Below are 13,305 nucleotides of genomic sequence, written 5' to 3' on the forward strand. Positions count from 1 at the left end.
GTTTTCTTTACCGAAACTTTTCAAAAGCCTAGTACTGGACAAGTTGATTTCTCAATTTAAACGAGTAATCTCACCAATTCAACATGAATTTATTAAAGGAAGATCAACGCTTTCCAATTTAATATTATACACTAATGATATCGTTAATGGCTTTATCACATCATATCAAACTGACTCCATATATACTGACTTCAGTAAAGCATTTGATAAAGTAAACCACAGAATCTTAATACGTAAATTAAAATTGTTGGGAGTGAGAGGGAGCATGTTTGAATGGTTAAAGAGTTATCTGTTGGGAAGGTACTTAGCGGTAAAGGTGGATTCATTCACTTCTTACAAATTTGCGGCATCAAGTGGAGTACCGCAAGGATCTCATCTGGGCCCAATATTATTTTGTTTGTTCATCAATGACATAGTAAATATTTTTAGCAAAGTCAAAGTTCTGTTATTTGCCGATGATCTGAAGATCTACAGAATAATTAAAGATGATAATGACCGCGCTATTTTGCAGTCGAATCTGAATAAACTATTTGCTTGGTGTTCAGAAAATGATTTTGAACTAAATATTAGTAAATGCCAGATTATTAGTTTTTACAAAGGTAAAATCCTCTTCAATTTTCTTATTTCATTAATGGCGCTAATCTTTTTCGAGTTTCACAGATTCTAGATCTCGGTGTCTTATTCCACAAAAGTCTACAGTTTAACTTACACATCGATGAAACTGCTAGCGATGCAGTGAGAATGCTCAATTTTATTTTGAGAATGGGGCAAAGTTTAAAAATGTGTTAACTTTAAAACATCTATATTGCTTATTAGTACGAAGTAAATTAGAATATAATTCAACAGTAAGGTCACCGTTCTACAAAGTCCATTCTCAAGCCTTAGAAAAGGTACAAAATAAATTTCTTCAGTTCATCAATTTTAAAATGAATATTTCCATCGAATTTATAAATTATAATAACTTACGTACCGGAACCAGACTTCGGATAGAAGAGTTCTAACTGATATATTAGTTTTATTCAAAATTATCAAATCTCTCATTGACAGCCCTGAATTATTGTATTTAATTTATATGAATGTACCTGCCAGACAAACTCGAAGCAAACACACTTTTAAATGTAACAATAATCTCAATACTAACTACTCTATGTATTCACCAATTCCAAGAATTCATCACCTTGCAAACAAATACTGTAAACTTATTGATATATTTGGTGTTAATAACTTTGTGAGTTTCAAAAGGCAACTAATTTCTAACCTATTTGCTAGTTATTAACTTGTATTATTTATTAGCTTTAAAATAAAGTCTTGTCTTCATACTTTGATTTACTTTACAATTTCAAGTACTATTATTTAAATTCAATATTAATTACGGCGTTGGTATTTTGCCACCACTTATTAGTTTTTTTCTCTATAGATACAATAGACATTATTTTTCTTCTTTTTTTAAACATTTGTTTTATAATACATATCAGTATATTACATAAATTTATTTTCTAATTACCTTATGAGTAAATTATATTTAGCTATTTTATTTATATACATGTTACACTTACATACATATACTGTCAACTTACTATGTAAAAGCTCGATAGGGCGTTAATAAATAATAAATAAATATATATTCAACTCGCTCACCTGGTAAAAAAGTGTATCTCTTCTTTTACATAACTCTACCCACAGTTGTCATAAAAAGAGGGAGAAATATTCACAAATTCACATATAATACAATATATTTGTAGTATGTACTTAAACAGTCTATGACGACATTGCTTTTTGTGTCATTTAAATTAGTGTGATTATCTTGTGTAATACTCGTATCTTTAAAAATTATATTGAACGTCCAATAAACCAGCAGACGCGTGTGTACGCTGTGCAGAGGCAGCCGTTCTTCGGTGAGGTGCGCGAAGATGCGCGCTCCCCGCCGCCTTACCGCGGGGGCCAACTTGGGGGCACAGGGCCGCTGGGGAATGGACCGCTCGCCCGCCCTGGCTCCTGCAGCTCGCCGGGCAGTGCAGCCTCGTCTTCGCCCGACCCGCGCGCTAAGGAAGAGGAAACGCAGTGCCAAGAGGATCACGACTTCCTCAGTAAGTGACAACCATGAACACTTATATACATATATTTATTTTTGGAGACACTACACCGGAACCTTGTCATTATTTTGAAACTATTGATGAAATAGTAACCCCTTATAAACGGAGACGAAATTCAATTCCTTCCGTCAGTTAGTTGAAGACAACAATGTAGCTTACTAAAAATAGGACTGGGTTATTTCGTAGCTTGTTTTGCCCAATAATGGTCAATTAGATTAGCCAACTGGCCTTTGAGATTCTTATATAAAAGTTGGGGATGGTATCAGAGTTCTTATGGTATTCTTTCCCGCGATTTATCTGTTTTCTATTTAGGTCAATTTACACGGTCAAGTATATGTAAACTATAGTAGTTTACAATGTTAATATTAGTTGTAAGTTTCTACATACGTCATTAAGATAGTAGTTATAGGCAGTGGCGGCTCGTGACTTTTGTGTTACTAGAGTGCTAATATTACAAAAAATGACATTATTGATGTTGTTGTAGCTGAAAACGATTTTTTATTTTTTTTTCGAAAAATTGATTTTTTGTATGAAGATTTTCAGGAATTCCGTGCGGCGCACGGCTATACTGAAATTTCCTGAAAATCTTCATACAAAAAATCGATTTTCGAAAAAAAATTAAAAATCGTTTTCAGCTATAACAACATCAGAAATGCCATTTTTTTTTAAATATTAGCACTCTAGTACACCCAAAAGTCACGAGCCGCCACTGGTTATAGGCCTTAGTCGTAAGTCACTAGAAATAAGTCTTAGATGAAAGTCAATAGTTTTAAGTCAGTAGTTCTAGTATTAATTATTTAAGAAATATATTTGTACAGCGCCCTTGATGTAATTTTTCACGAAAACGGCGCTACATAAATTAGCCAAATATTATATTAATGAAACATTGCATTTATTTATTTATTTATTCATTTCTATTCTCTTACATACAGTTTACATAATAAGCCCCCGCGATACATAAAAAAAATAATAGCGTCGTGAAATACAATCATATTTATGAAACACTTCTCCTAATGCAGTGAAAGAATCATGGTAAAATAATAATGCTGACAGAAGACGAATCCTATGACTATGGATTTCATGGGAGCGGTACAATATTTCAGATTTGTTTGATGAATTCAGTGACCCAAGATATTGTCAAACTTTTCGCAATTTAATTGACTGATATACAAAATAATATGTCCTATTTTAACTCGACCGCTTTGTATTTCTTTGTCTGTAAATTTGTTCGTGTTATTCGCGTTCGGTCAATCCTGTCAAGATGGTAGCCGTATTTGATAGTACATCTTTATTCCACCAGAGTGCAAGAGTAAAATAGTATTACAAATATTGCGCAAAGTTTACTGTTACCATTTAGACAATACAGAAAGCATGCTCAAACATAATGCAAAAACACGCTGTGAAAACTGCTTCAGTTGCAACCACATATTATGTACTTACACCTAATAGCCGTTTCCATGGGAACCTTTAGGCTCATAGCGCCCTAGAGGCTAGGCCGCATCGGCCAGGTCGCGGCGGCCATCGAGATTAATTAACATTAATATGAAATCGCCATGGAGCACGCGCACTTGAGAGCGGCCACACCAAGCCGCAGCGGCCAGCGAGATCAAAGCGATGCATTTGCGGCCCGTGGTCAGTCGCTGGCCGCTGCGGCCACTTTGATCTATTGCATTGTAGTTAAATCACCAGTGTGCGCGCACTAGCCGCGGCGGCCTACGTATTGTGGAACTGCAGCGTGATTTGTGATCATCGCGATGTCTTTCGACACGGAAAGATTGAGATTGAGACAAGGAGGGCGTTGTGGGACATGTCCTGTGAAGACTACGCTAACCGAGACTTAAAAAGGATGATGTGGGAAGAGATCATAGAAATATATATATATTTTTTTATTTTTTTTATTTTTATTTTTTTTTTATTTAATATTAGAAAAAATATTTTTTTACATAGAAAAATACAGGATATTGACAAGATATAAAACAGTAGAAATTATAGCCTTTCCTCACCATAAAGAGACAATGCTCTTGTGTTTGGTGAGAAAGGTAATGAAAAAATATTTGGTAATGAAAGATATGATCCAAGCCACTATGAACCTATGACCAGGCACAGCTAACGCTACTTACCCTCGAAGCAGTTATACCAACCATCAGGAATATCAACAGGGATATATTACTAAGCAATCGGATAATGGACCACAATGAGCTGCCGCCCTTCTCTGTCACGTCCCAGTGAACTGCCGCCGCCATTGGATTCAGGAAGAGAAGAAAATTCTATCCAATCAGACTACTCTCAGGCCTCGCAAGATTCAGAAATAATTGAAACGTTTTTTAATAATTATTGAACAACTGCTCCTTTGATTATGATAATACAGTACTTAAATACTTTTATGTACCTACTTGTTTCACTTATCTACCTGCATCCTTTTTCATAAAACAGACACTGAGATAAAAAATAATTTGAATAAAAGTAGATAGGCATAGGCTTACCTTAAAGTTACAATAAGTTTTTCCTTGGCAGAAATGCAGGGGCGAAATTTAGTTACAGTGCCGGTGATTGATGGACTTAATTTTCTTAACAGTTATTCAAACGAAGACTTGCTCATCAGAAAATAATTAAAGAACTTGTCATCATATTGCTGAAGGTCGGTGAAATAAGTATGAAATAATCCCTTTGTTCGCCTTTCACGTAGCAAGGGATGAACCCAATATTTTTTTTCCTTTTCTTTTTCCGCTTCTTACTTTTAAGATACAAAAGCACTGCTATTTCCTCAACGTTCATTTTGAAGCGCGCTGTATGAGCAACTGACGATCGTAGCCGCGGTTTTGGCCGCGTTGCAAATCGCAACAAATAAATTGTGCCTCGGCAAAACAAGGGTCCTGGGTTCGAATCCTAGATGTGACCGTATTTTTACCTGATTTTTCTGTTTCAAATATTCGTTACACGTATAGTATATATAATATCCTTACACGTTTTAACCCAAGTGGCCATTGTCTCTGATAAGTCTGATACCGTCTTCACATTGCCTGATTCTAAATGTGTAAAAGAAAATTTACTACGTCGTTTTAGTTCTTTCTCGAACGTAATTTGACAATATTGATTGCAGAGAGCAACCAGAAGCTCCGTTGTGGCGTGTGCGGAGCCCGGCTGGGCCCCGGAGTGGCGCAGGCCCACTTCATGCAGGAACTGCAGCACCTGTACAGCCTCAGCGCGCCGCCCCGCGATCCAATGCCACCTCACCACGACGAGGACGCTCGCTGGGAAGTGAGTAACTATCCAACCATACAATTATTATGATGCAGGTTGAAACACTCTCTCGGAGTTAGATAATAATTTAATTAAAGGGTTCCATGCTAACTCAACACAGTGACTATTCAACACACTTTTAAAAAGTGATATAAAGTCATTAAAAACGTTGAAATATATATTTTTTTAACCTAACCTAACCTAACCTAACCTAACCTACTTAACCTAGTTAATAAAGTTTTTGTTTCATCACTTTCCATGACTTTGTATAACTTTTTAAAGATCTGATGAATTATCATTTTGTTGCACCCCTAAAAAATAAATAAATTGTGCCTCGGCAAAACAAGGGTCCTGGGTTCGAATCCTAGATGTGACCGTATTTTTACCTGATTTTTCTGTTTCAAATATTCGTTTAGGAATCGCTAATACTGTCTTCAATAATTAAATATTTAAATTTAAGGTTTTACTCCTTAAGTTGTTAAAAAATAAATTAAATTATTAAAAAATCGATGAATAATGAATGATGCAGAAAATCTCTAAGTTAACTAAGTACTAAGTACCTACCTAAGTTTAAAAAATCATTATTCTCACACTGTGTCCGAAAGATTGTAGTGCAAGCGGGCAACTGGATCATTACATCACATTTTTTAGATAATGTGGTATAATTTTTTTACTTTGACCTTTCTTTTTTTAGTTAATTAAGTCGGAAGATGAAATTTGTTTGTTCAACCGATTCAAAATTTAAAGAAAAATGGTCACCAGGTGGTTAAAATCAAATGTTTTTTTACAATTGGTTTTTGGTTTCAATTTGGTTGCCGAGAAAATTAGAAAAAGAAAAACGAAACTATTAGATCGAAAAAAAAAGTTTGTAGGGTTCTCCATTGACGTAAATTCACCAGTTTCCCGATTGTTCTACGAGTTTCCGGACAACGTGTATAGCTAAAAAGGTAATAATAATAATAATAATAATACCTGGATGACTTTTATAGCGCCGTTTTTGTGCAAAAACACCTCAAGGCCTAGAGACCTACCTTTTAACGTTTTCCATATTAAACTATTGAAAATATGAAAGAAACAATGTATTATTTATAAGTATGACTTTTTATTTTTAACGGTAGAAGAGAGAATGATTATTCAGTACTCACCTTTTTTTACATTGGTAGGCCCTCAGGAAAATAATTTCTCTCAGGGCTTACGTCATTGGGTAGGAATCGTTGGGTAGGAATCGTTGGGTAGGAATCTAGCTATCAGTATGTCCAAGAGTGACGGATAAATCTAGGCGATAGGTCGAGAGACTAGTTGGACAGGTCAAAGGCTCTCTCAAAACCAGCCTCTCCCGATCTGGCACTCCACGCAGCTGGTGGGCACAGGGCAGTCGCATCCTGAACACACCTCACTAGATGAACACGAGCACCCCTGCTAAACCACTAAACGTTCTGAACAACTTGGGGTGACCTATGGCAGAGGTGGTAGTTATCCAATAAATGGTTCCTGGGGCGGCGGTACCCATACCCGCCTCCCAAGTTAAAAGGATTTTTACACAACAATAAGGTTTCTTAATCGACAACACCACAGAGATGACAGAAATTCAACAAGTTTCAAGAAGTTCGCGAAAGGCGAATTAGTCATTAGAATAAAATTTTGTGAATATTGTATTTCGGTGGCATCTACAGGTATTTTCTGCAAGCTATTTTTTAACCCATGACACAAACCATAAAACAATTTGTGTGCGCGAGTTTCAATAACTTTTGGAAAGCTCCGCTAGGGTCATCAAACACACCATCCACGTATCCAACATACGCAAGAAAATTTTTCTTTATTTTACGCTAGGAGTAATAGGCAGTAAATTTCATTTTACGAATATTTTGAACGTCAAATGTTCATCATTTATTCAGGAAGCTTAAACAATTCTCCTGTAAAGGTTGGGAAAAGGGGATAGGCTATATACACGAGATTTAAAAAATATATCTTGCAGACAGTTTTGAGGGTTAAGCGTGCAAAACATCACCAATCTCAGAATAAAACTGTAGATTTATCGAACGAAAAAAAATCACGCCGCCGGAGACAATATTCTTTATGTAATAAGGGTTCCATGCTAATTCAACACACTTTTAAAAAGTGATATAATGTCATTAAAAACGATGAAAATTTTTTTTTTAACCTAACCTAACCTAACCTACTTAACCCAGTTAATAAAGTTTTTGTTTCATCACTTTCCATGACTTTATATAAATTTTTAAAGATGTAATGAATTATCATTTTGATGATTTATCCGGTCACCGTAAATAGATAGATATATTTTTTTTAATGTAAACTGTTGGTCTCCGAAATAGAGAAATTAATAAATATATGTCAACTCGTGGGTAGGTAATGCACTTACCGTGAATTATAAATCAACGCCATTTATCGAAGGAACGCTAAAACAATAACTAAGTAATTTAAGTATTTTTAAAAAGTTTTTTCCTAAATTTCACTAATAGGGTTTTTACGCAAAGTTTTGACTGATAATATTCAAATATTCTTCCAGACCTACCAGCGGATCAAGGCCAACCGCCAGCGCCGCTTGCGCATGAAGTCTCGCAAGCGCCACTCAGTGGAGAGCCTTCTGTATGATGACGACGTGCTGGACGAGAGACCGCGCAAGCCGGAGCAGCGCGCATGTGACGAGGATGAACCCGTGGACGTTGAGGGCGACTCCATTGGCTGGCCGGAGGGAGCTCTCATGTCGCACACTGAAGGTAAAATATCTAATGGTATTATTCACTAGGGAGTTCTGCTATATAATCGATTTCAGCATTATGTGCTCGGAAATTTTTGCCCACATTTTGGCCAGAGTGAGCTCGCGGCCGTTTTCAAACTGGCCAAATAAGGTCCAGTGCTTAGTAGCCTATCTGCAATTTTTTTCTTCGATTCTTCACACACAAATTAACATTAGTAGACGTCTAAAATAACTCCGTCAACAGGCACAAGCTTTCGATAAAGACACCAAAAATAATAGGCAATAAAATTCAACAATCATACATAACGATTTTTTTTCTTTCCCTGCAGTGATGGACAAGGAGCAAACGATCGACTCTGATAACACAATGCGGTCTCAGCTGAGCTATGGGGAGGATCTGGAGATATCCAGCACTAATGATGGAGTACAGAGTCCAGAACACAGGTATGTCTACATTCTCAAGTGCATATAGAACCACACCTATCTCACGCAATCATCTTATAACAGAAACAAAATTAATTTCCCATCCATTCAATCGTAGAAGAGAAAATAGTTTCGTATAACGCCATAAGCAGCGTAAAATTTTATAAGCGTTTGTATTTTGGCAGATAAATTTTAGCACAAATCTAATTATATATATAGGTTGAGGAATTTATTTCTGCTTTCTTGCAGACAACATCTACATTCTTATATTTCCTAAGTAGGCATATGTTTTTTTAAAATTAATAATAACATTTATGCATTTAATGCAGCAAAATCACCAATTTCCCTTGTTCTTCAAACATAATTCATAATCTTTATTCCAACTCAATTCTTGACATATTTTTTACGGTCGTTTAAAAAGAACATTACTCGTAACTTAATCAAAGCGCACTCATAACTCTCCTCTAATATAACATAATTGACACACATAGGTACACATATACTTACACACCAAAAACATGTTAATTATTGTATTAACCCTACCGGGTAAAACCTATACAGGTATATACTATATACTATATCTCACCATATATTTTATGGAGACATATCATTGATACTGATCCTTGTAATAATCTCTAAAATCTTGTAAACTGTTTACAATTATGTAAAGATTGTTTCTAAAATAAGAAATAACCATGCAGGTTATAGCGGCGAATCAAATATTTGTTTAAAATGTTTACTGGGTTTTTTCCCTGAATTTGAACAATTCATCAAATTTAAACGTTCATTTTCGGGTTCTGTGAAAGTCCTATTCCCATTAGGTTTTTATATCATTTTAAAAACAGAATATTTATTTATATCGTTTAATCAGAGTCAGTAATCACCGCATACTGTGGATACGTATACTCAATGATAAAATACGGAATAGTTTTTTGGGGAAACTCAGTAAACGCCAAAGATGTTTTTATCATCCAAAAGAGGTGCCTACAAAAAATTACAAACTCTGATCAAAGGGATTCATGTAGACCAATTTAAAAAAAACTCAAACTTCTGACAGTGACGGACATATATATATATATATATATATATATATATATATATATATATATATATATATATATATATATTATATATATATATATATAGTTATGCCTGTAAGTTCGATCGTCTCCAGAAAAGTTCCCTCAAAAAACTCAACACATAAACACGCTACAAGGTTCACAGAAAACTCATTAATCCCAAAAGCAAACAAAACTATATTTCAAAAAGGACCACACTATATGGCCATTAAAGTATTTAACAATCTTCCACGTAGCATCAAACAATTAACCGACATACTTAAATTTAAATCATCACTAAAAACATTTATTTTAAACAAATGTCATTACACCTTAAATGAATACCTTACATAAATTAAATACATATATTTTTTATTTTTTTATTTTCATACATTTGTTTACATGTAATTGTTGGGTTATGTAATATAATGTGTATTTGTTGGGTTAGCTGGAAGAAATAGGATGTAACCTATAAGCTCTACCCTACACCCTATATTTTTTTGAATTTTGAATAGGCTAGTTGCTTGACAGAACTGAAATAATAACAGAACTTGAAAAAATATTTCACAGAACTTCAAAATCAACTTTGAAATTTGAAGAATAGTTAAAAAAATAATAATTTTTGTGTCTAACCACAAAATTGTTTGTGTAGGGCCGACACGCCGAAGCAGCCGCGCCTCGAGTCCGGGCCTGCTGAGGCGGCCGGTTCCGCTAGCGACCGGCCCACGGACTGCGTGTCTACCAGCGAGCAGGCCAGCAGCGCGTGGGGCGGGCGGCCGGAGCCGTGGGGCGCGCTGGCCGCAGAGGCCTACCTCAAGGCAGCCTCGGCCGCGGCGCGCCAGCACGCCAAGCCCGAGGAGAACCAGCCCTCATCCACCGATCCGCACAACTAAGCTGCAGCCCACACGTTCGCCACCCCGCTGCGCTACTTGAACAGCCGCGGGTACTATTATTATTAGGTCTCTGACCGACGCTTCTTAGCATTGTTATATCCACGTCATGGACCGACAACTGACTTACTGACTAAAGCCGACGACACATACTTAGACAATAAGTTCAGTTAGATAGACGCTCAATATTATCAAGTCATTACGTGTAACAATGTAACGGCATACGAATAATTTCACCAAGACAGCAATAAACTATTATGCTTCATAAGGGTATCAAAATAATAACAGTGGGTTTTATAATAACACTGTGGAAACTACGAGACAGTCATTCTGATAACACCTGAAACTGAGTTTAGTCTCACAAGACATCCATATTGTAATTGGGTAATTTCTCACTGAAGCATCACGAAACGACGCTCATTCTTATCAAGACACCATATATGAAATGGCACTATATAGATACTTATTTTATAAGAAAGCTTCACCTTGAAAACCCTGCTGATCCTCATTGGGATTTCATAAAACATTAACAACTCTAAAAAATAATGAAACTAAGTTCATTCTTATAAGAATGAACTCGACGATAAGCTTTATCGCTTTATTAGAAATCGTTTTATTTTGTCATCAAGAGATAACATAAAATGTCTATATTAAATTACAACATGTGAGTGATTTCACTCCCCATCCCAAGGCCCAGTAAAACACCATGCTCATTTTCATTGACAACCTGATAAATTTATTAATGTTTTAATGTTTTGCTACTACTGCTTACAATCAATTTACCATAAACTTGCTCATTAAAGATAATGTGAATAAAAAATCATATAGGTAATTTTATTTAATTATTCTTGGCTAATTTATATAGCGCCGCTTTTGTGAGACATCACCTCAGGGGCGCTTAACTTTAAGCAATCCTTGATACCATGCAAATTCTCTTGTTGAATCATTGAAAAACGACTATTCACATTTTCCATAAAGAACGTCTGAAAACGTGCTTTTTGGAACTAAATTAGAATAGTGAAGCATGAAAGTTTCACGAAATGATGCTTATTATAAAGAAATAACGAAAAGTCGATCAATGATAACAAGATATCACACACCGATGCTCAAATACGATATTACGAAACGATGAGCATTATTGTGAAGGAATCATGAACGGTACGAATGACATCACGAAACGAAAGACAGACACCCATCCAAATCAAATTCACTCTAACATTTATAAATTGTCTTACCAGCGAACGTGTACATAATAATTATTATGTGGAGGCTAAATATATATTAGGGATTTTAAGTTTCTAGATAAGGTAATCGCCATTTTTTTTGCATGATGAATGTATCCCCATTTTACATAATGTTCCAAGAAACTACAGCGGGTTTCAATGTCAAAACTATGTCACGCTCACTCCTTTTTTTACGCACATTCACCAAATTTGTACTTATTTACAATCGTACAGAAAAAAAATATCTGCCATCCTATATAACTTTATGTTCATATCTCTTTTAACATACAAAAAAAGATTTAACGAACATATAAAAGTTTGTCGATTTCAGAAAAAAAAATATTTCAGAAAAATCTGCACAAGTGATATTTTGTTTTGTTTTGTTATATTGTTTTGTTATTTGTGAATATCTGTTTCATCGTCTCTAATGTAAATTATCTTAATATAATAATTAATTTCTAGTCGTCAATTCATTATAATGTATTTATATTATAAACGTAGTTATCATAAATTTTATATCGTTTAATAGTTTATTTTTAAAGATGTAAGTATTGTAAGCATAATCGGAACGATTTAAAAAGTGTATAATTAATTGGTTAGAATATTGTTTGTAAAGTAAACCCTCCCCTGTGTTAATAAATATTTATTATATTATGTGAAATGATTTATTTAAACTAGGATATAAAAATTATATCTAGGCACGGCAAATCATTTTAAAGATACCCTTACTTGTATAATGGTGTACTGGGTGGATCAAAATAATAATTTAATTGAATAATAATTTGGTTTTTGTTAGGAAGCTGAAGAATGAAACGTGAAAAAACTTAAAAATAACATTTTCGAATCGAATCGCTATTATAAATGTACCTACGTACCCAGTTTCTTTGGACTTTGGGGTAAGAGGGGACTGCGGGCGGACTTTTTTAAAATGAGTTATTTTTAAAAATTATTTGCCCGAATCTTTGTTTAATTTCACCCATTGTATATAATTATTCAATTTAAAAGTTTTAATAATTTATGTTCTTTTGTTACATATATGTATTTAGTACAATTAATTATTATAAAATAAATGTTTGTATATTTAATCTCTTTAACCAACCGAGATGTTAGAATGAAATCGTAAATAAATTCAATATCTCACTATGAATATCACATAAATATTAATATACTCTATTGTGTCTCTTTGTAAGCCTGTTCACATCTTAAACAGACAAAATATTATATAAAATTATCACTCAAATAAAAATTATATTGATTATTTATTATTAATTTTGTAAAAATGTTACAATAAATGGATTTATGCAAAAATTTGTTCGAGCATTTTAATTACCCTTTAGTATTATTTAAATAAATGTCTCACTCACAATAGGCAATAAACAAGTTTCGGAGGAAGATCCTAACAAGAGTCTTTGGAGTTGTAAAAAGAAATAGTATCTGCGGGATAAGTATTCAAGAATTTTACCAATTACTGAGTAGACGATAACATACTCAGTTATCGCAAGCTTTTTACAAAGAAGAGATATAATATTATTTTACGAGTCAGTTAATATATTACCTGCTCGAGGAATATTATGGCTTATAATTGCTTATAAAAACACAAGGATTAATTCAAATGAAGATATGTCCTTTCCAAAAAATACTAATAAATACGGCCAGCGA

General features: G+C 34.4%; 1 protein-coding gene across 2 annotated transcripts in view; it reads left to right on the top strand.

Annotated features, from left to right (window-relative positions):
- The window catches only part of LOC149412216 (uncharacterized), a 32,579-nt gene extending 20,511 nt beyond the window's left edge, over window positions 1-12,068 (top strand). Inside the window, exons 3-7 of one of the 2 annotated variants that reach the window (XM_089645869.1) lie at window positions 1,856-2,087; window positions 5,194-5,351; window positions 7,861-8,071; window positions 8,382-8,496; window positions 10,186-12,068. In XM_089645869.1, the coding sequence (XP_089501995.1) occupies window positions 1,856-2,087; window positions 5,194-5,351; window positions 7,861-8,071; window positions 8,382-8,496; window positions 10,186-10,426 (957 nt within the window). In that variant the 3' untranslated portion in view covers window positions 10,427-12,068. The remainder of the gene's footprint in view (window positions 1-1,855; window positions 2,088-5,193; window positions 5,352-7,860; window positions 8,072-8,381; window positions 8,497-10,185) is intronic. The other variant, XM_089645870.1, reaches the window with a different exon arrangement.
- The last annotated feature ends 1,237 nt before the right edge of the window (window positions 12,069-13,305 follow it).

This window comes from Hesperophylax consimilis, chromosome 23 (genome assembly GCF_061612785.1).
Source record: "Hesperophylax consimilis isolate HC1 chromosome 23, BYU_Hcon_1.0, whole genome shotgun sequence".
In the NCBI taxonomy this organism is placed as follows: domain Eukaryota; kingdom Metazoa; phylum Arthropoda; class Insecta; order Trichoptera; family Limnephilidae; genus Hesperophylax; species Hesperophylax consimilis.